Source organism: Hemiscyllium ocellatum, chromosome 14 (genome assembly GCF_020745735.1).
Source record: "Hemiscyllium ocellatum isolate sHemOce1 chromosome 14, sHemOce1.pat.X.cur, whole genome shotgun sequence".
Taxonomy (NCBI): domain Eukaryota; kingdom Metazoa; phylum Chordata; class Chondrichthyes; order Orectolobiformes; family Hemiscylliidae; genus Hemiscyllium; species Hemiscyllium ocellatum.
Window position 1 is genome coordinate 67106480 of NC_083414.1, and position 23302 is coordinate 67129781.

Sequence of the window (23302 nt, forward strand, 5' to 3'; positions counted from 1 at the left end):
CCGCAATTTCCCCTCAGATGTGATTGACGATGCTCTCCACCGCATCTCCTCCACTTCACGCTCCTCCGCCCTTGGACCCACCCCTCCAATCGCTACCAGGACAGAACCCCACTGGTCCTCACCTACCACCCCACCAACCTCCGGATACATCGTATCATCCTTTGACATTTCTGCCACCTCCAAACAGACCCCACCACCAAGGATATCTTTTCCTCCCCTCCCCTCCCCTATCAGCATTCCAGAAAGACAACTCCCTCCGCGACTCCTTCGTCAGGTCCACACCCCTCCACCAACCTAACCTCCACTCCCGGCACCTTCCCCTGCAACCGCAAGAAATGCAAAACTTGCACCCACACCTCCCTCCTCACTTCCCTCCAAGGTCCCAAGGGATCCTTCCATATCCGTCACAAATTCGCCTGCATCACCACACACATCATTTACTGCGTCTACTGCACCCGATGTGGCCTCCTCTACATTGGGGAGTCAGGACGCCTACTTGAGGAAGGTTTCAGAGAACACCTCTGGGACACCCGCACCAACTAACCCAACCGCCCCGTGGCGGAACACTCTAATTTCCCCTCCCACTCCGCCAAGGATATGCAGATCCTTGGCCTCCTCCACCACCAGACCATGGCAACATGACGCCTGGAGGAAGAGGGTCTCATCTTCCGCCTAGAAACCCTCCAACCAAAAGGATGGATGCAGATTTCTCCAGCTTCCTCATTTCCCCTCTCCCCACCTTATCTCAGTCCAACCCTCGGACTCAGCATCGCCTTCTTGACCTGCAATCTTCTCCCCGACCTCTCCGCCCCCACCCCCACTCCGGCCTATCACTGTCACCTTAACCTCCTTCCACCTATCGCATTCCCAATGCCCCTCCCCAAAGTCCCTTCTCCCTACCTTTTATCTTAGCCTGCTTGGCACACCTTTCTCATCCTGAAGAAGGGCTTATGCCCGAAATGTCGATTCTCCTGCTCCTTGGATGCTGCCTGACCTGCTGCGCTTTTCCAGCAACACGTTTTTCAGCTCTGATCTCCAGCATCTGCAGTCCTCACTTTCTCCTAGTATACAAGGCAGTAGTTAGACCATAGGGGGAATAGTGTTTTATCAAAGGAAATTTATACTGATATTTGTAGGCAGTCCAGAGTAGGTTGATTAAGTTGATCTCAGGTAAAGAAGGATTGTCTTTTGCGTAAAGAGGTTGAGTCTGTTGGTCTAAACTCATTGGAGTTTAGAAGAATGAGAGGCGACTTACTGAATCATGCAAGTTTCTTAGGGGACTTGACAGTATAACTGCAAAAACATTGTTCTACCTTGTGAGAAAGTTTCGGATCTGAAGACATAATCTGTTTGCCCTCTCGGGACAGAGAATCATAGCTGCCTACTGTGTGGAAACAGGCCCCTTGGCCCAACACTCCACACTGACCTCTGAAGAGTAACCTACCCAGACCCATTCCCCTACCCTATTATCTTATATTTACCCCGACTAATGCACCTAACCTTCACATCCCTGAACACTGTGGGCAATTTAGCATGGCCAGTTCACCTAACCGGCACATCTTTGGTTAATGGGAGGAAACCCTCGCAGAGGGGTGTAAACCCTCGAGAATATGCAAACTCCACACAGACAGTCACCCGAGGCAGGAATCAAACCCGGGTCCCTGGAGCTGTGAGCCACCATGCCAGGAAAGAATTTCTTCTCTCAGAGGGTTGTGAATCTGTGGAATTCTTTATCACAAGAGGTTGTCAATTCTGTATCGTTAAGTATATTCGAGGCTGAGATTGATTAAAAATCAAGGGTTACTGGAAAAAGGCAGTAAAATGGAGATTATATAAAGGTTATCCAATCAGCTATGATTTCATTGAAAGGCAGAACAGATGAGCTGAATGGTATACGCATGATCCTACGTCTTTAACTCTCTCTTCACCTCTGTTCATTTATGCTTAGCTGTTCTCTCCTCTATTAGTTTCTCTTCATTGATGTTTATTCTCTTGTCACCACCCCTCCAGCTTATTTGATTTCCTTGAATCAGATGTTTCCAAACTGGTGCTCAACTGATGCTTATCTGGTGGGAATGCTTTCTGCTTCAGCCTGGCACTAGCTGAATCATTTTGCAATCTGTTGATACAAACACAAGGGAATGAATTTTAGCATAATATGCAGAGTGAATGTTTGGTTACGTATGAGAAATGCCAAAATGGTGCCACTGCTGATAATTTACAGATGTGTTTGCCTTTATTCAGCATTTAAACGCTAATTAAAAATTAACACTTACCATATTGAGTGTAGAGTTACTTGATTATCTGACAGCTAAATGTATTTCTAAATAATTGGACGTAATAGTTCTATATAATTTACAATGACAAACCAACCACAATTGGAAGTGGCAAACAAATAAAAATGTGAATACATGACTTTTGTTAGAGCATGATGCTATAATTTAAATGTGCTGTCAAGCAGTCAGCTGACATAAATTGGCATTTATTTTACAAGCGAAAGAAATAAACTTCCTCTATAATATTCAAATCTCACTTGTATTTTTGTTACTTCTTTACCTAGTGTTATGAAGTTCTAGCAGCAGCAATGTCAGCCTTAAGAGGGCAGATGTCTAGCAGTGGAGAAAATTATGAAAAAGTCTCTGTGTTTGTCCTCAACCCTAAATCCATCACCATGGGTCAACTATATGGGGAATTCGATCTTTTAACTCATGAATGGTAAGTATGGTTGGTTCGTATTAAGCCATTACCACAGTGAAATTGTAGCATAGTCTCTACATAATGCAATAACACTGCAAAATTACAATTTTATTGCAATGTTACTAGTAATGCAAACCATAGAAACTGATCAAGAATCAGTTTAAAGTGTAAAGTGTAAATGCTATTAAGCTACTTGAATTCAGGAATTTAAAGCAATATGCTGTACTAAAAAAGGAAGCCTAGTATTTTTATAGGGCTTTCATGCCATCAGGTTGATATTGACCAAGAAATTTAGAACAAGGAAGTACAGTTTCAGGGTAAGGGACCAATCATTTAGGATTGAGTTGAAAAGGAATTTTTCATTCAACGAGTTGTGATTCCATAAGGTTGTGGATGATTTGTCATTGAATATATTTAAGACTGTGTTCTCTCAGTAAATTAAGGGATATGAGTGAGAAAGTGGAATTAAGTCCAAGATCAGTCATTATCATACTGACTTGCTGGGCCATATATGTTTTACATTTTTATGACGCTCCAAAGCAATTTAAATCTAATTAAGTACTTTTGTGAAGTGTAATCATTTTTTACAATGTACACAATTTGCATATTGTAAGTATCCCACAAACAGCAATTTACGAGTGGCCAGATAATCCATTTTACTGAAGATAATTAAAGGCAATGTTGGCCAAGAAACCAGAGAATTCCTTTTTCTTTTTTTCCCAATATGTTATGGGATCCTTTACATGAACCCCTGAGTAGATGGGGCTTAGTTTAATGACTTAAATGAAAGATAGATCTTTCATAGTGCAGCAGGCACAGTTCATGGATACAAGTTTTTAAAAGTGAAAATAAATGTTTATCAAGAAATAAGCATTATTGAGTGTGAATTGTACCATGCTTTAGCAAGAGGCCAATTTCTACACAAACTGCTCTTTGCCTCTATAATAGGACAGATGGCATTCTATCATCTTTAATACGGGGTGGAGCTGCAGCAACTGACCGTGTAAAAAAATGGTACATGTTTGATGGGCCTGTTGATGCAGTGTGGATTGAAAACATGAATACTGTCCTGGATGATAACAAGAAACTATGCCTCAGCTCTGGAGAAATCATCAAACTCACTGAGGTAGGTAGAAAGAAGTAATGAAACCAAAAAACTTTGTGTGTTAATTCCATAATTTGGAAATTGGTCACTGGCTCACATACAGGTAGATTCCAACATTCGCTAGGAGATGCATTGGGGCAGACTGATCTGATATTGTGTGGTAAATGCAGAAGGAATTTCCATCCCTCTGCTTATGACATTTTAATTTTTTTTGTGCTGAGGACCTACAGAGGGTAAGAGACCAATTATTTGAAGAGGAATTTCTTCAATCAGAGTTGGGACATTCTGTACTCCATGAAGTTGTGGATGCTTTGTTACAGCTCAATCTAAACTTCAGGATTTAAAGAGCAATTCAAAAGTGGAATTTAGAAATAATTGAAGGTGGATAGCCGAAGATGGAGAAATATCATAATGAATTTAGGTTTCTCTTCACTCCATAGATTACTGTAATCAGTGGAGTGAGGTTCTGTTCTCCAGCAAAGGGAGGGTGAGATCTGCAATTGCCACAAAAGTTGCTTGTATAATAACTCCACACAGGCAGTATCCCATTATCAAGTAACCCTTTATTTACATGTGGAGTGTCCTTGACTCTAATACTGCCCTTTTGGAGACAGGTGTCAGGAGTGCCAGAATCTCTTACACTCCTTTTTTTATTTTTTTTTCTTCTTTTTTTTTCCTCAGAGCCTGCTCTCAGAGTGAACAGAACCTCTGACATTCCTGTTTATTTTATTGTTTTTCACCCACACTACCGCCTAACTGCGGTAGTGCTTATTGTTTCCCCAGCCCCCATGTTGTGTGTGTGTGTGTGCAGGTGTGAGACACAGTGAAAAACACAAGGTGCACGAATCTTTATTCAGTTTCCACCACCATGAAGAAAGGAAACACCCGAGTGGCCAGTGACAAGCAATGCCCTTCACATCAAAGGGCAATGCTGTCTGTGTACTTTGGATTTTTTTTTCTCTGTGTGATCAACACTTCTGATTATTTTTTTCTTTTTTTTTCTCTTTTTTAATTATCTCCCCCACTACGCCGAACTGCGGTAGTGCTTATTTTTTTCCCCAGCACCCATGGTGTGTGTGTGTGTGTGTGTGTGTGTGTGCGCAGGTGTGAGGCACAGTGAAAGACACAAAGTGTACAAATCTTTATTCAATTTCCACCACCAGGAAGATAGGAAAACACCGGAGTGGCCAGTGACAAGCAGTGCCCTTCACATCAAAGGGCATGTTGTGTGATCAAAACAGTGAAGGGGAGGGCAGGGACTAAATCAAAATAGAGTTGGAGGGGGAAATGATGCACTCCACTCCCTGCAGCGCCCACCTCTCCCTGAACAACTCCAGGGTGTTGGTGGACACCGCGTGCTCCCTCTCCAAGGACACCCGGGCTCTAACGTAACCGCGGAAGGGTGGCAGGCAGTCGGCCCTCACGACCCCCTCCACGGCCCGCTGCCTGGACCTGTTTATGGCCAGTTTGGCCAGGCCCAGGAGCAGACCCATGAGGAGGTCTTCAGACCTGCCCTCCCTCCTCCTTACCGGGTGCCCGAAGATCAGGAGCGTGGGACTGAAGTGCAACCAAAAGCAGAGGAGAAGGTTTTTCAGAAAATCAAAGAGGGACACTCCCTTTTTTATTTTTCTTTCTCAGGGAAAACATCCGAGTGGTCCAGTGACAAGCAGTGCCCTTAATCTCCTGTTTTTTTTTCTTTTTTTTTCTTTTTATTATTCCCCCACACTACCGCCTAACTGCGGTAGTGCTTATTTTTTTCACCAGCACCCATAGTGTGTGTGTGCAGGTGTGAGACACAGTGAGAGACACAAAGTGCACAAATATTTATTCAGTTTCCACCACCAGGAAAACAGGAAAACACCAAAGTGGCCAGTGACAAGCAGTGCCCTTCACATCGAAGAGGGCAATGCTGTGTGATCACATAGTGAAGGGGAGGGCAGGGACTAAATCAAAATAGCGTTGGAGGGGGAAATGATGCACTCCACTCCCTGTGGTGCCCACCTCTCCCTGAACAACTCCAGGGTGTTGGTGGACACCGCGTGCTCCTTCTCCAAGGACACCCGGGCCCTAACATAACCATGGAAGAGGGGCAAGCAGTCGGCCCTAACGACCCCCTCCACGGCCCGCTGCCTGGACCTGTTTATGGCCAGTTTGGCCAGGCCCAGGAGCAGACCCACGAGGTGGTCTTCAGACCTGCCCTCCCTCCTCCGTACCGGGTGCCCGAAGATCAGGTGCATGGGACTGAAGTGCAACCAAAAGCAGAGGAGAAGGTTTTTCAGAAAATCAAAGAGGGACACTCCTTTTTTTAATCTGTCAGACAGAACTCCCTAATTGGACCAGATTAACGTATTCTATGAGGTCCAATTGGCTGACCTCCTTGCGATCACTACAGCTTGGCTGGAGATGGGTGAGGAAATCAACAGCAACGTTTCAGGGCTCTGTATGGGAATCACTTTAACAAGAAATTTTTTCTCTTCCTTTATTGAAAACAGGGTCCATTCAAGGGAATTGATGGCCCACTTTCTTCCCCTCTTATAGAATCATAGAGATGTATAGCATGGAAACAGACCCTTCAGTCCAACCCATCCATGCCGACCAGATATCCCAACCCAATCTAGTCCCACCTGCGAGCACCCGGCCCATATCCCTCCAAACCCTTCCTATTCATATACCCATCCAGATGCCTCTTAAATGTTGCAATTGTGCCAGCCTCCACCACTTCCTCTGGCAGCTCATTCCATACTTGTACCACCCTCTGTGTGAAAACGTTGCCCCTTAGGTCTCTTTTATATATTTTCCCTCTCACCCTAAACCTATGCCCTCTAGTTCTGGCCTCCCCGACTCAGGGAAAAGACTTTGTCTATTTACCCTAACCATGCTCCTCATAATTTTGTAAACCTCTATAAGGTCACCTCTCAGCATCCGATGCTCCAGGGAAAATAGCCCCTGTCTGTTCAGCCTCTCCCCATAGCTCAAATTCTCCAACCCTGGCAACATCCTTGTTAATCTTTTCTGAACCATTTCAAGTTTCACAACATCTTTCCGATAGGAAGGAGACCAGAATTGCACGCAATATTTCAACAGTGGCCTTACCAATGTCCTGTATAGCCGCAACATGACCTCCCAACTCCTGTACTCAATACTTTGACCAATAAAAGAAAACACACCTAACACCTTCTTCACTATCCTACTCCAAGGTCTCTTTGTTCAGCAACACTCCCTAGGACCTTACCAGTAAGTGAATGAGTCCTGCTAAGATTTGCTTTCCCAAAATGCAGCACCTCGCATTTATCTGAATTAAACTCCATCTGCCATTCTCAGGCCATTGGCCCATCTGGTCAAGATCCTGTTGTCATCTGAGATAACCCTCTTCACTGTCCACTACACCTCCAATTTTGGTGTCATCTGCAAACTTACTAACTGTACCTCTTATGCTTGCATCCAAATCATTTATGTAAATGACAAAAAGTAGAGGACCCAGCACCAATCCTTGTGGCCTTCCACTGGTCACAGGCCTCCAGTCTGAAAAACAATCCTCCACCACCACTCTCTGTCTTCCACCTTTGAGCCAGTTCTGTATCCAAATGGCCAGTTCTCCCTGTATTCTGTGAGATCTAACCTTGCTAATCAGTCTCCCATGGGGAACCTTGTCAAATGCCTTACTGAAGTCCATGTAGATCACATCTAATGCTCTACCCTCATCAATCCTCTTTGTAACTTCTTCAAAAAATTCAATCAAGTTTGTGAGACGTGATTTCTCACACACAAAGCCATGTTGACTATCCTTAATAAGTCCTTGCCTTTCCAAATACATGTACATCCTGTCCCTCAAGATTCCCTCCAACAACTTGCCCAACACTGACGTCAGGCTCACTGGTCTACAGTTCCCTGGCCTGTCTTTACCACCATTCTTAAACAGTGGCACTATGTTAGCCAACCTCCAGTCTTCCGGCACCTGTGACTATCGATGATACAAATATCTCAGCAAGAGGCCCAGCAATCACGTCCCTAGCTTCCCACAGAGTTCTCGGGTACACCTGATCAGGTCCTGGGGATTTATCCACTTTTATGTGTTTCAAGACATCCAGCACTTCCTCCTCTGTAATATGGACATTTTGCAAGATGTCACCATCTATTTCCCTATAGTCTATATCTTCCATATCCTCTTCCACAGTAAGTACTGATGCAAAATACTCGTTTAGTATCTGCCCCATTTTCTGCCGCTCCAAACAAAGGCTGCATTGCTGATCTTTGAGGCGCCCTATTCTCTCCCTCGTTACCCTTTTGTCCTTAATGTATTTGTAAAAACCCTTTGGATTCTCCTTAATTCTATTTGCCAAAGCTATCTCATGTCCCCTTTTTGCCCTCCTGATTTCCCACTTAAGTATACTCCTACTTCCTTTATACTCTTCTAAGTATTCACTCGACCTTACATATGCTTTCTTCTTTTTGTTAACCAAACTCTCAATTTCTTTCGTTATCCAGCAATCCCTATACCTACCAGCCTTTCCTTTCACCCTAACAGGAATATACTTTCTCTGAACTCTCGTTATCTAATTTCTGAGGGCTTCCCATTTTCCAGCTGTCCCTTTACCTGCCCTCAATCAGCTTTCAAAAGTTCTTGCCTAATACCGTCAAAATGGGCCTTTCTCCAAGTTAGAACTTCAACTTTTAGATCTGGTCTGTCCTTTTCCATCATTATTTTAAATCTAATGGAATTATGGTCACTGGCCCCAAAGTGCTTCCCCACTGACACCTCAGTCACCTGCCTTGCCTCATTTCCCAAGAGTAGGTCAAGTTTTGCACCTTCTCGAGTAGGTACATCCACATAATGAATCAGAAAATTGTCTTGAACACACTTAACAAATTCTTCTCCATCTAAACCCTTAACACTATGGCAGTCCCAGTCTAAATTTGAAAAGTTAAAATCCCCTACCATGACCACCCTATTATTCTTACAGATAGCTGAGATCTCCTTACAAGTTTGTTTCTCAATTTCCCTCTGACCGTTAGGGGGTCTATCATACAATCCTAATAAGGTGATCATCCCTTTCTTATTTCTCAGTTCCACCCAAATAACTTCCCTGGATGTATTTCCAGGAATATCCTCCCTCAGCACAGCTGTAATGCTATCCCTTATCAAAAATACCACTCCCCCTCCTCTCTTGTCTCCCTTTCTATCCTTCCTGTAGCATTGTATCCTGGAACATTAAGCTGCCAGTCCTGCCCATCCCTGAGCCATCTTTCTGTACTTGCTTTGATATCCCAGTCCCATGTTCCTAACCATGCCCTGAGTTCATCTGCCTTCCCTGTTAGGCCCCTTGAATTGAAATAAATGCAGTTTAATTTATTAGTCCTACCTTGTCCGTACCTTCCCTGACTCTTTGACTCGCTTCTGTTCTCAACTATACCAGTCTCACCTTCCATCCAACCATATTTCTCCATCTAATCTACATTTTGCCATATATTCACCATACCTTTTGACTTCCCCTATCTGATGCTGAGTGATCTGTGGTCATCAAAGGACATAGCTTTATCCTTCCGTCTCTACCTCAATGCATTTCAGGCACAACATCACACTAAATCTTCGTGCATTGCCTTTGCCTTCATGCCTCCATGATCTCCAAAACTCAGAGCATCTTGGTCAATAACACCTCAGCAGTTAAATATGAATCTGAACGATTTGTCTTCACCTCTACTGAAATCAGAGAGAAGAGTAAAGTTTTACAATTGTGCTACAATATAAATATGAGTGTATTAGAAAATGTTGTGTTTAAATATTTCTGTTCTTTAATAGAAGCATATAAAATCTATTAATTTGCCCCATTTCTCCATCTTACACATTGATTGCTAACTGACAAGTTGACATTTAACTTGGCTATGGAAACTGGAAATAAATGAGTTTGATTCAATTGCTCATCATTGGTGGTTGTTGTTGTAAGATGAGATCTAAACTCTTGTAAATGAACAGCAACAGGCTTTATTGAACATAACTATACATAAGATGCCAGGAGAAGACATTTTACTCCAGTTCCATGTAATTGAATGTCACTGTGATATAGTTTTTTTTCATATGCTTGTATCTATTCTCAGAAAAAAAGTAATAATTCCCTTTCTTCTACAGCTGTGCTTTCAATTGCCTTGGCCTGAGGGATTTACTTCTAACTCTCTTGTTTCAAGTTCTCTCTCCTTAAAGATGCTTTTTAAGCCAATCTCTTTGATCAGACGTTTGGCATTGATTTCATTTGATCTTGGGATGCAAGCTATTGCTCACTCCTAATTGTCCTTGAGAAAGTGACATGAGCCACCTCCTTGATCGGCTGCAATCAATGTGATGTATGTGTACCTAGAATGCTGTAAACTAGGGAGTTCCATTATATGACCCACCAATGGTAAAAGAAAATGATATATTTTCCATTCAGGATTGTGTGGAACATTGATAGGAGCTTACAAGTGTAGTCTTTTATAACACTTACTTTCCTTATTCTTCTTGATTATAGAGTTGCTAACTATATACCATAGAATCCGAAACAAACCATTGGGCCCCTTGGTCCACAGCGACTCTCCAAAGAGCTTCCCATCTGGACTCAATTCACCCTCTATCTCTGTAATCCTGCATTTCAAATGGCAAATCCACCTAGCCTCCTACACATCCCTGGCCACTATGGGTAATTTAGCATGGGCAATCCACCATACCTGTACATCTTTGGACAGTGGGAGGAAACCACAGCACCCAGACGAAAACCATGCAGACATGGAGAAAATGTGCATACTTCACACAGACAGTCGTCCGAGGCTGGAATTGAACCCGGGTGCCCGGTGCTTTGAGGCAGCAGGGCTAACCACTGAACCACGATGTTGCACTGCTCCCACCCCACCCCACCCCACCCCATCTTCAACATATTCAGGTAGTGTGCATTGATTGGGAACTCACTTGTGCTTTTTAAAGGAGCTGGTTAAAGTTATGGTTGTGAGGTTGGTGATGTGCAATACATGTCCCTATAAATAAAAGCTTATCAAAAAATATGGTTTATCTTTCACCAACTGGTTATTAACTTTTAATATGATATCACAAAATATGGTTAATCTTTCTCCAGCTGGTTATTAAATTTTAATATGGTAACAGATGATGATTGCCTCAAAATGAAATTAGAGGCTGTGATACGTTTCTGGATATTAAGCTAAAATCCAAGCAGCCATTGTGCAAAATGAAAGTTTAATTTGTCAGGATCTCATTATACTCTGATGTTCTCTGAGTCTGAATCACATGGCCAGAGGAAGAATGAGATTGATATCATTTCCACACTATTGTTATAAAAGCATAAAATGCTAAAGATGCTCAGCAAATCTGGCAGCATCTGTGAAGAAAGAAATAATGTTTTACTTCCAAAGACTTCTTTGGAACTCAAGTTTGAAAGAATGTTATCATTTCTGCAGTATGTTCAGAAGTAAAATATTTCCTGGGATGCAGTAAGTTGGAAATTGCAGAAATTTTGAAGTTCATAGTAGAATTTATGGATAAAATTTATAAGAAAGATGAACTGTTAAATGCATATGAAGACTTGAAGTAGTATTCATCATGCCTTGCCAGTAGTTGTTAAAGTCAAAGTAGATTTTGATTTCACTTCTGGATCCTTCCCAGGATCAATCGTGGACATTGGCAGTATCTCACAGTGGCAGCAAATTTTACATACGCAGGTCACTGAGACCCTATTTACAAATGCTCAGTGGTACACGCCATTTTACATAGATAAGCCACAAAGGGCAGTCAATTTCACCATCAACATTGAATTCCAAAAAGTGCAAGACACCATTGATTTCAAATAGAAACCCCTATCATTGCTGTTACATGCATAGAACATAGAACAATACAGCACACTACTGGCCCTTTGACCCTCAATGTTGTGCCGACCTTTTTTCCTACTCTGAGTCGCTTAAATATTCCTAATGTATCTGACTATGCTACCACTGCTAACAGTGCATTCCATGCACCCATCACTCTGTGTAAACAACCTACGTCTGATATCTCCCTTAAACTTCTCTCCATTCCCCTTAAAATTATGCCCCCTCGTGATAACCATCTCCTGGGAACAAGTCTCTGTCTGTCCACTTTGCCTATGCCTTTCATCATCTTGTACATCTCTATCAAGTCACCTCTCATCCTTCTTTGCTCCAGTGAGAAAAGTCCTAGCTCCCTCAACCCTATAAGACATGCCCTCCAGTCCAGACAGCATCCTGGTAAATCTCCTCTGCACTCTCTCTAAAGCTTCCACATCCTTCCTGCACTGAACACAATATTCCAAGTGTGGTCTAACCAGGGCTTTATATAGCTGCAGCTGCAGGTGGACTCCAAGATCCCTCTGTTTCTCCAAACTGCCAAGAATCCTGCCTTAAACCCTGGAATCTGTATTTAAATTTGACCTTCCAAAATGAATCACTTCACACTTTACCAGGTTGAACTCCATCTGCCACTTCTCAGCCCAGTTCTGCATCCTGTCAATATCCTGTTGCAACCTACAACAGCCCTCCACACTATCCACAACTCCATCAATCTTCATGCCATCAGCAAACTTACTAACCCACCCTTACACTCCCTCATCCAAGTCATTTATAAAAATCACATCTTTTAATTCTCTAATGTCTCTCATTGCATCCCTTTCTGATTTTAATATTATGACAGCTTTCATTTAAGGTCCTTCTGCCTCCACCTAATCACTTTAAAGATCATTGTTTTTCTATTATTGTGTTTTTTCTCTGTCTCTGCATTCCTGGCTGTTCCCTCTCAAACTATCTGGCTGTAACATGATCCGGTTGTAGTGAATAGTCATCAACCTAAAACATTAACTTTGCCCTCCCATCTCACAGAGATGGCTGACCTGCTGAATATTTCCATTTTTGTCTAAATGTTTGAATGCAATACCACTAATTCAGAAAATAACATTTTAAATAAATGCAAGATATATATTTTGTGTCTTGGAACCCAGTATGAGAGTAAGAAAACGCTGAGTAATCTGTGTATTTTTATATTTGAGGTGATGACGATGATGTTTGAAGTGCAGGATTTGGCAGTAGCTTCTCCTGCCACCGTATCTCGCTGTGGGATGGTCTACTTGGAGCCTAGTATTTTGGGATTGGAACCATTTACTGAATGCTGGCTGAGACAAGTTCCCCCAGCCATAGAACCATTTAAAGGTCAACTGGAATCTCTCTTTCATCGTTTTCTGGAGGTCAGCAAATAATTTGACATTGAAAAAACTCAGAAGTTATGTTTCTATACTTGAATATTTATAAATATGGTTGAGATTAAACAGATAGACCTGGGAACAGAGTGGTGGCAGAAGGAGTTGCACAACCTCTGTATCTAAATGTCAAAGCTAGAGAATGCTCAGGTGGTTGATCTGTCACCATTCTGTGAAAAATAATGCATTCAATTTAGAATGCATAACAATTGAAGCAACGCTATTACCAAAAGTATTTCCATTGTTTAAGACTGGATATGGAAGGTGGAAGGAAAAATGCAGGGTTCCTAGTTGAATCAATATGGCTTGTTATATTGTAATGCCATTTGAAAGAAGACTGAAAAGAAGGAAGAATTGTTTGACACTGTATGACTAGTGAATGTAAACCTTATGTTTACAGGAAATCCAAGGAAACACCTTGGTGAGAGGAACTCTTGGCAAGGTTAGGAATGTGGAGTTCCCATAGTCTTTAATGGCGGGACCTCAAAATAATTTTTTCTTCCCTTTCCCTCATGGTAGCCAAGCAGATTGTGTTCATGGCAACTGTTGAATTTAAATCAAGTTCCCAACTGTCTTGAGGGAAGCTTATTTAAATATGTTAATAAAATTGCCTGTTTCTCAAAGATGGGACATTTACACAACACAAATATGCCACTGTAAATAGGGCAATAAGCATGCATATGGTCGGTTGAGGATACATTCCCTATTCTTATATGTTTCACTTTTCCGCCCAACACCACACAGCCCCTATTGCCTTTAGTTGAAAATGTGTTGCTGGAAAAGCGCAGCAGGTCAGGCAGCATCCAAACAGCAGGAGAATTCGTTTCAGGCATAAGCCCTTCTTCTGGAAGGGCTCATTCCCGAAACGTCGATTCTCCTGCTCTTTGGAAGCTGCCTGACCTGTTAGTCTTTTCCAGCAACAGATTTTCAGCTCTATCTCCAGCATCTGCAGTCCTCACTTTCTCCTCGAAAATTTTAACCCACTGCGAATCCTCTTCCTTGAAGAAGCTGTCTTCCTCCCTCTACAAGGATTTCAGTGAGTCCCTCTCTCACTGCACAGCGCAGTGCCCAGAAGCTCTTCAGCCACATTCTCAAACAGACTCGCTACCACAGCCACATCTCCTTCCTCAGCACCTGTCTACGGAACTGACTAATCTCACACGGATTCCGGACTACGTTCAGACCAACAAAATTTGGACCCAACCAGGACAACCAGTACCAACAACAAATCCAAAGCCTCCAGCAACAGACCTCCCTCCAGATCCTCCACTCCACGCTTGCAGCCAAGCGCCATTACCTGCATTCCCTGCAATTAAACCTACCCCAGCTCAGGACTACACTCTCACAGACCTGCAAAGGACCTCTACTGTTCTTCATCTATAGAAGAATCCATACACTAAACAAACAGTTGTTTCTAGCCATATCAGAAATTAAAGTCAGTAAGTACCAAAAACTTTCATGTACTTACCCCCACACTCCGGACTCCTCAACCGTTCCAGAATCTTCCATCAGCCTCCGAAATCACTCTGGCGCCATTAACCACCTGCCGCTACAGCGCCCGTGGCAGCAACTGCCGCCGCGAACCATGGCGTCACTTCCGCCCCCACCGACTTTGCAGCCTCCGCGATCACCGGCCAGACAACCGCCTCCACGATCGCCAGGAAGACCATTGCCGACAGATTCAAGGCCTCCGCAGGATCCACGGTTGTCGGGAACACCGTTTCTACCATTGCCGCAGCCACTTCCGCCCTCTGCGTTGCCGTCGCTGCAGCCACTTCTGACCCCCAGTGACATCACTCACCTGCACAACCACCATGCCGCATGCGTCTCCCCCCCCCCCACGCCGACATCCGTCACCACGCCTAACTCCGACCCCAAGCCGATCTCCGTCACTATGCCTAACCCCGCTCCCACGCCGATCTCCGCACCCGACCCCATGTCCAACCCCACCCCCACTCCCAGCTCCAGCCCCATAGCAGGCCCTGCCGTGTTTTCACCATCCCTCCAGACCTTCCCCTCTCTGACGATTAAACATCAGGCCTCAGCAGAGGCCTCACCTTCATCCCCTACGCTCTCAGATTAATGAGTTCAACACGTGGCAAGACATTGAACAATTCTTCCGCCGCCTTCACCTCCGCACCTACTTCTTCAACCAGGATTCTCGCCCACCCTCTGACGACCCCTTCTCCCGCCTCCAACACACCCCATCCACCTGGACACCCCGTGCTAGCCTCTTACCTGCCCTCGATCTCTTCATAGCCAACTGCCGCCGCGACATTAACCGCCTCAACCTCTCCACCCCTCTCACCCACTTCAACCTCTCACCCTCGGAACGTGCAGTCCTCCACTCCTTCCGTTCCAACACCAACCTCACTATCAAACCTGCAGACAAGGGAGGCGCAGTAGTAGTTTGGCGCACCGACCTTTACACCGCTGAGGCTAAATACCAGCTAGCGGACACCTCCTACTGCCCCCTTGACCATGACCCCACCTCCCACCACCAAACCATTATCTCCCAGACCATCCATAACCTCATCAACTCAGAGGATCTCCCATCCACCGCCTCCAACCTCATAGTCCCACAACCCCGCACCGCCCGTTTCTACCTCCTGCCCAAAATCCACAAACCTGACTGTCCCGGCCGATCCATTGTCTCAGCCTGCTCCTGCCCCACAGAACTCATCTCTGCATACCTTGACACGGTCCTGTCCCTCTTAGTCCAAGAACTCCCCACCTAAAAACAAAGATTCCTGAAGAAGGGCTCATGCCTGAAATGTCAATTCTCCTGCTCTTTGGATGCTGCCTGACCTGCTGTGCTTTCCCAGCAACACATTTTCAGCTCTGATCTCCAGCATCTGCAGTTCTCACTTTCTCCCCTATTACCTATACACAGTCCTCGTGTCTCTCTCGTTGATTAACAATAGCTAACATGCAGATCACTAGTCAGAGTCACTATTTCAGAGGCATAGAGTGATAAAATCATTCAATCCATTGTGTATGTCAGCACTTTGAAACAATTATCCAATTAGTTTCATTTATCCAGATTAATATATATTCCTACAATGTCTCTTTTTCAACTATATAATACCCATTTTGTAAAATAATTCAGGTCATCAGACATTGGTTGCATTTGCCACCACCTTTGTGTAGTCTGGCTGTATTGACCAATTTTTACCATCTCCCGCTGGGTGCCGAATATCAATGTCATTAGAAATACCCAACTGTGAAACAGGGCAATCTTTTTCCCTCTTTCATGCAGCAGCAAATTTATGAACCATCAATGTTTCAATTATAAGTCAATACATTGTAAATACAGTGTATTGCTTGAGAAAATAATTATGTCCATTAAAAAACATTGTATCCCCCTGTCCCACTTCCTCACCTGCAGAACCCTGCCTGTTACTGCCAAATTACATGCTGGGAATTTACATGGAAAATGCATTTATGACTTACTCCTGCAGAATTTGCTAGAAATGATTATATTCTGTTCATATGGAATGCATAATTATCCAGGCTATCAGTATATATTCTATTAACATAAATGTAGACACTACTCGATATGTCAGAGAATGGTCCTGCCTCATCTAACTAGGATTAGTTGTTGGTTTCTTGGTCCTCCTTTGTTAATTGACACAACATAAATCGGTTTATAGATTAAACTGTTTTTACTCCTTTTCTTACAGGAGTCAATCGTTTTTGTGCGAGTAACAGTGAAAGAGGTGATTGCCTCAGTGGACAGTAATCTTACCTGCAGTCTCCTCAAACTGATGGATTGCTTCTTTAAGCCTTTGATCCTAAGAGAGGTCAGATTATAACAGATCAATTATTCAGAACTTTATATTTCTTTTTCACAAACAGACAAAAGGATGCACTGTCAGTTATGTGCTTGCAATCTACCATAATATCTATCCATCTAACCAACCAGAGACATTAGCACCTGCAAAAGGCAGAAATATCAAGGAAAGGTATTTAAACCAATCTAGGAAAGAAGTTCTGCGAAATATTTCCAAATCCTGAGGATAATCAAATAAAATCTAGGTCATGGGGTGACTGGATTCAATAATCAATTACCTTCTAAATGTTGTTCAAAGTCATTTTCAGTTCCCTTTTCAATGCTTGCAGCAAATCTAGACTTACTGTATGCCAACAACTTGTTCTCAAGATTGAAAATAACCTACAAAGAGAGAAACTCATAACTTATAACTACGTGTTATGCCAAATTCTGGAAGTGTTTAGAGATGATAGAAGCAGATGGTTTTTGGTAGTTGAATGTTTAGAACTAGGCACCATGCATTTAAAGTTAAAGATAAAAGTAATCAAAGAAAGAGTAAGAAATATTCCTTGATACAGAGTGTTATAAGGATGTATGATTTTCCAGCATTAATAGTTGAAGAAGAAATTATAGTCTCGGTTTTATCTCCCACCACTTAGTGTTAACCAGGTTGGGAATGGGGAGGTCAGGTTGATGGTGCTGGTACCAGTTAACATGATATGCAGAAACATATTCCTTTCTCACCTGATTTGGTGCTTTGCTTTCATCACTGTATCCAGAATTTAATTCTATGCAATGATCTCTGCGAGAAGAAAATCTTCTAAGTTTACATTTTAGTTCTAAATTTACGTTTTACTAGTTTAATCCCGTAGTCCCTTGTTTTAGTCATTTTCCACTGAGTGTTTCTGGAATAAAACCAGTAGGTGTTGGTGACTGTAAAACTAACAGGCTCTCATAAATATGCACCCAGTTTCCCATTGTCATTTAGAAAAGATAATCTGCCATTATTCACTGTTGGCTACATGTGACCCCAGCCCCACAGCGTAAGGTTGACTTTTAACCTTGACAGAGCATAGCAGAAATTAAAGTGATTGGATCATCCTGCTTCAAGTAGGCATTAGATCTGGTAAATGGAGGCACACTCAACACACTTGATCATATAAAGTCCACCTTACCAGTATTTAATGATTTGTGCCAACATTGGGAGAACTGTCCTACAGAACAGACAAGCCAAAACTAGAAATAACCATATTCACATGAACGTATACTCTGCTCAGCAGGAGTAAGTCTCAGACTCATCATCCCTGCATACATTGTGTCCCACTGGTCAGGCATACATAACAGAAGTACAAGAGTTGAAAACCCACTTGCTGTCGTCTTAACTGATCTATCTGTCGCATTTCAATCTATCCCTGACAATATCACTGGAGCGAGCACTGCATTGTCCCTGTGGAGATGAAATCCCATCTTCAAATTGAGGGGTGCCCTGCAGCATGTTATACCACTGCTAAATAGGATTAACCCTGATTAAATGAAGAGTGCAGGAGAACATGCCAAGAGTAGCACAGTGTGAATTTAAAAACCTGCTAAAGCTATAACATATCAGGACTTGTATGCCAGACAGAAGCAGCTTGTGATAGACAGAGCAGTAATTCTGCAGTCAACAAATCAGATCTAAGATTTGCAGACTTACTACATCCAGTCATGAATAATATGAACAATTAAACAGTTAATTGAAGGAGGAACCTTCACAAATATCATGATTCAAAACCCAGCATACAAGCCTGAAGGATCTTCAGCCAGAAGTGCTGAGCAGATGGTCCCTCTTGGTCTCCTCCTAACTTTTCAAACATAAGCTCTTCATCAGGAATGTCATGTGTCCTGCTCCTTGGATGCTGCCTGACCAAGTATGTTTTTCCAGCACCATACATTTTGACTCTGATCTCCACCATCTCATTTTCTCCTCCTGACTTCCCCAGCATCACAGATGCCAGTTTTCAGCCAATTCAATTTGCTTCACCTGACATCAAGAATACAACTGAAAGCATTGTCATCTGTTTATATTGCTGAAGACTTGCACCCCTAACCAATCTATTCCAATCCAGCTATAACACTGGCATCTACTTGGCATTGTTGAAATTTACCCCCAGCCCTCCACACAAAGCAGGTGCAAACTAAGCTGTCCAATTATCATCCAAACAATTGACTCTTAATCATCAGCAACGTGATGAAAGGTGAGGTCAACTGTTCTGTGAAGCATCAAATGCTTGGCAATAACTAGGTTTCACAATGGATTGAGATTAGCACCTGATCTCATCACAGCCTTGGTCCAAACATGGACCAAAGGCTGAACTCAAAAGATAAGAGTGACTATCTTTTACAGAAAGGAGCATTTAACTGATTAGGGCTTCCAAAAACCCTAGCAAAGCTGGAGTCAGTGGGAATTAGGGAGAAAACAAAGGACAATAGTTATAATTGTTGGAGACCAATCAGTTTAGTATCAGGATATCATTGCAGGAGTTCCTCTGCGCAGTGTACTAGGCACAATTATTTTCAGTTGCTTCATCAATGATCTTCCCCCCATCATAAGGTGAGAAGTGATGATGTCTACTCATGATTACACAATTTTCAGTATGATTACTATCTCCTCAAATGCTGAGGCAGCAACATTCAGAGTTAGGGTGATAACTGGCAAGTAACATTTCTGCCACACAAGCACCAGACAATCTCCAGCAAGGAAGAATTTAACATCTTCTTATGACATCCAGTGGTATTACTATTGGAGAATCCCCACCAGCATCCTAGGACTTACCATTGACCAGAAACTGAACTGGACAGCTATATAAATACTATGGCTGCAAGAGCAGGACAGAGTCTAGGAATTCTGCAATGAGTAGCTAAGTTTCTGACTTTCAAAACCTGTCCAGCATCTACAAGGCATAATTCAGGAGCATGTTGGAATATTTTCTACTTACTTGGATGACTGCAACTCCAAACATGGCCAGGAAACTTGACACTTTTCAGGAAAAAGCAGCCTGCTTTGCGGCATTCCATTCACCAACTTAAACACTCTCTTCCTCTGTCATTGGCAATAGTGGCGGCATTGTCTGTCATTATTAAAGACAAGAGCCACCTCTCCCAGTGAGTTGCTTAATTGTCCACCAACATTCACAACTGGATATGGTAGGAGTGCAGATCTTAAATCTGATCCATTGGTTGTGAGATTGCTTAGTTCTGGCTATCTCTTGCTGCCTATGTTGTTCGTTGTGCAAGTGGATCTGAGTGGAGCTTCTCCAGGTTAGCACTTTATTTTTAAGTATGCCTGGTGCTGCACCTGTCATCCCGTCCTGCAGTCTCCATTGAACCAATGTTGATCCCTTGGCTTGATGTTAAGCATAGACTGGGGCAACTAAGGTTGCAGATTGTGTTTGAGTACAATTCTCATAGATATCCAATCTTGAATTGATCAATTTGTTCAAAATCTATCCTGTTTAGTTACTGCACAAAGGAAGGTTTCCTTAGTGTAAAAATGGGAATTCATCTCCACAAGGTCTGTACAATAATCACTCCTGTCGAAACTGTTATGGATGCAAAAGGTGGTAGGTGTATGGAACAACCTGCAAGAAGAAATGGTGGAGATAGTACAATTACAACAGTTAAAAGGCATAGAATAGAAAGGGTCAGAAGGATATGGGCAAATGCTGTCAAATGGGACTAGGTCACATTGAGATGTCTGATCAGTGTAATGAATTGGGCCAAAAGGTCTGTTTCCATGCTGTATGACTCTATGACAGATCCATTAGCAACAAGCAGATTGGTAAGGATGAGGGCAAGTATGTTGTTTTCTCTTGATGGCTCCTCACACCTTGCTGCATAAGTATGTCTATGTCAGGCTGTTGCATGACTAGTCTGTGAGACAGCTTTCACAATTTTGACTCCAACTCCCAAAATGTTAGTGAAGAGGAATGTTGAGGTTTGACTTTGCTGTTGGCACGTTCCACCCTGACATTAAGTTCTCCTGGACCATCTCGGACTCCTCCCTCCTCTTCCTGGACTTCTCCATCTCTATTAATGGGGACCGACTCAACACGGACATGTACTACAAACCTACCAACTCCCATAGCTACCTGGACTACAACCCCTTCCACGCTGCCTCCTGTAAAAACGCTATCCCTTATTTCCAGTTCCTCTGCCTCTGCTGCATCTGCTCCAATTCCACCTCCGAACACACCAGATGGCCTCCTTCTTCAAAGACATCAATTTCCTCTTCAAGGTGGTCAATGATGTCCCCCAATGACTGCACCTCCACCCTCAAACCCCACCTCTTGGACCACAACAAGGACAGAACCCCTACCACCCCACCCCACCCCATCCCAACACCGGTCCTCATCTTCCAACCCACCAACCTCCGGATACATCGCATCATCCTCTGCCATTTCCATCACCTACAAACAGACCCCACCGGCAAAGATATATTTCCCTCCCCACCTCTACCCTTGTTCCATAAAGACCATTCCCTCCACTACTCTCTTGTCGGGTCCACGTCCCCCCACCAACCCACTCTCCCCTCCCAGCACCTTCCCCAGCCAAGAATTGTAAAACCTGCACCCACACCAACCCCCTTACCCCAGTCAAAGTCTACAAAGAAGCCTTCCACATCCATCAGAGATTTATCTACACTTCCATACAAGTCTTTCATTGTATCCTTTGCTCCCACTATTGTCTCCTCTACATTCGGGAGACAGGACGCCTACTTACAGAACACTTCAGAGAACATCTCTGGGACACGCACGAAGAAACTCCACCACCCCGTGGTCGAACACTTTAACTCCTCCTCCCATTTCACTAAGGACATGCAGGTCCTGGGCCTCCTCCATTGCCAAATGCCTGGCAGAAGAGCACCTCATCTTCCATCTTGAAGCCCTCTAACCACATGACATCAATGTGGATTTCACCATTTCCTCATTCCCCCTCCCCCATCTTATCCCACATCCAACCTTCTAACTTGGCACCGAGCTCTTGACCTGTCCTACCTATCCATCTTCCTGTCCACCTATCTGCTCCAACCTCCTCTCCGACCTATCACCTTCACCCCTACCTTCATCTACCTATCACATTCTTCCAGCTCCATCCCCCTCCCATTTATCTCTCAGCCCCCTTGGCCTCATTCCTGAAGAAGGGCTTATGCTCAAAACATTCATTCTCCTGCTCCTCAGATGCTGCCTAGCCAGCAGTGTTTTTCCAGAACCACACTCTTGACTCAGATCTCCAGCATCTGCAGTCCTCACTTTCTCCTTTGTTGTTGTCATTCCTGGTTCAAATGGTAGAGTTCAGTCTGCAGTTTGAAAGAGAGAAGGCAAAATCAGATGTAATGGTGTTACAGTTAAATAAAGGTAATTATGAGGGCGTGAGAGAGGAACTGACAAAAATAGACTGGAAGCAGAGCCTAGCGGGGAAGACAGTAGAGCAAAAATGGCAGGAGTTTATGGGTATAATTGAGGACACTGTACAGAGGGTGATTTCCAGGGAGGGATTAGACAGCCATGGCTGACAAAGGAAGTCAGGAAATGTATTAAAGATAAAGAGAGATCCTATAAAGTGGCCAAGAAGATTGGGAAGGCTACAAAAACAAACAGAGGATAACAAAGAGAGTAATAAGAAAGGAGAGGATCAAATATGAAGGTAGGCTAGCCAGTAATATTAGAAATGATAGTATAAGTTTCTTTCAATACATAAAAAACAAACGACAGGCAAAAGTAGACATTGGGCCACTTCAAACTGATGCTGCCTGGCCAGCCTAATGATGGGAGATAAGGAAATAGCAGGAGAACTTAACAAGTACTTTGCATCAGTTTTCACAGTGGAAGACATGAGTAATATCCCAACAGTTAAAGGGAGTCAGGGGGCTGAGTTGAGTATGATTGCCATTACAAAAGAGAAAGTGCTAGAAAAGCTAAAAGGTCTTAAAATTGATAAATCTCCTGGCCCCAATGGGAGAGGTAGCTGAGGAAATAGCGGAGGCATTGGTTGACATCTTTCAAGAGTCACTGGAGTCAGGGAAAGTCCCGGATGACTGGAAGATCGCTGTTGTAACCCCCTTGTTCAAGAAAGGATCAAGACAAAAGATGGAAAATTATAGGCCAATTAGCCTAACCTCGGTTGTTGGTAAAATTCTAGAATCCATCATTAAGGATGAGGTTTCTGAATTCTTGGAAGAGCAGAGTCTGATTAGAACAAGTCAACATGGATTTAGTAAGGGCAGGTCATGCCTGGCAAACCTGTTGGAATTCTTTGAAGAGGTGACAAGTAGGTTAGACCAGGGAAACCCAGTGGATGTGGTCTATCTAGACTTCCAAAAGGCCTTTGATAAGGTGCCACACGGGAGGCTGCTGAGCAAGGTGAGGGCCCATGGTGTTCGAGGTGAGCTACTGGGATGGCTGTCTGACAGAAGGCAGAGAGTTGGGATAAAAGGTTCTTTTTCAGAATGGC

The 23302-nt window shown here is 43.4% G+C and overlaps 1 protein-coding gene across 1 annotated transcript in view; it reads left to right on the forward strand.

The window, feature by feature from the left end:
* dnah1 (dynein, axonemal, heavy chain 1) overlaps positions 1 to 23302 on the forward strand; it is a 437548-nt gene that overhangs the window by 211831 nt on the left and 202415 nt on the right. Inside the window, exons 35-38 of the mRNA XM_060835044.1 lie at positions 2561 to 2715; positions 3646 to 3823; positions 12835 to 13029; positions 16725 to 16844. Of these exons, the coding sequence (XP_060691027.1) occupies positions 2561 to 2715; positions 3646 to 3823; positions 12835 to 13029; positions 16725 to 16844 (648 nt within the window). The remainder of the gene's footprint in view (positions 1 to 2560; positions 2716 to 3645; positions 3824 to 12834; positions 13030 to 16724; positions 16845 to 23302) is intronic.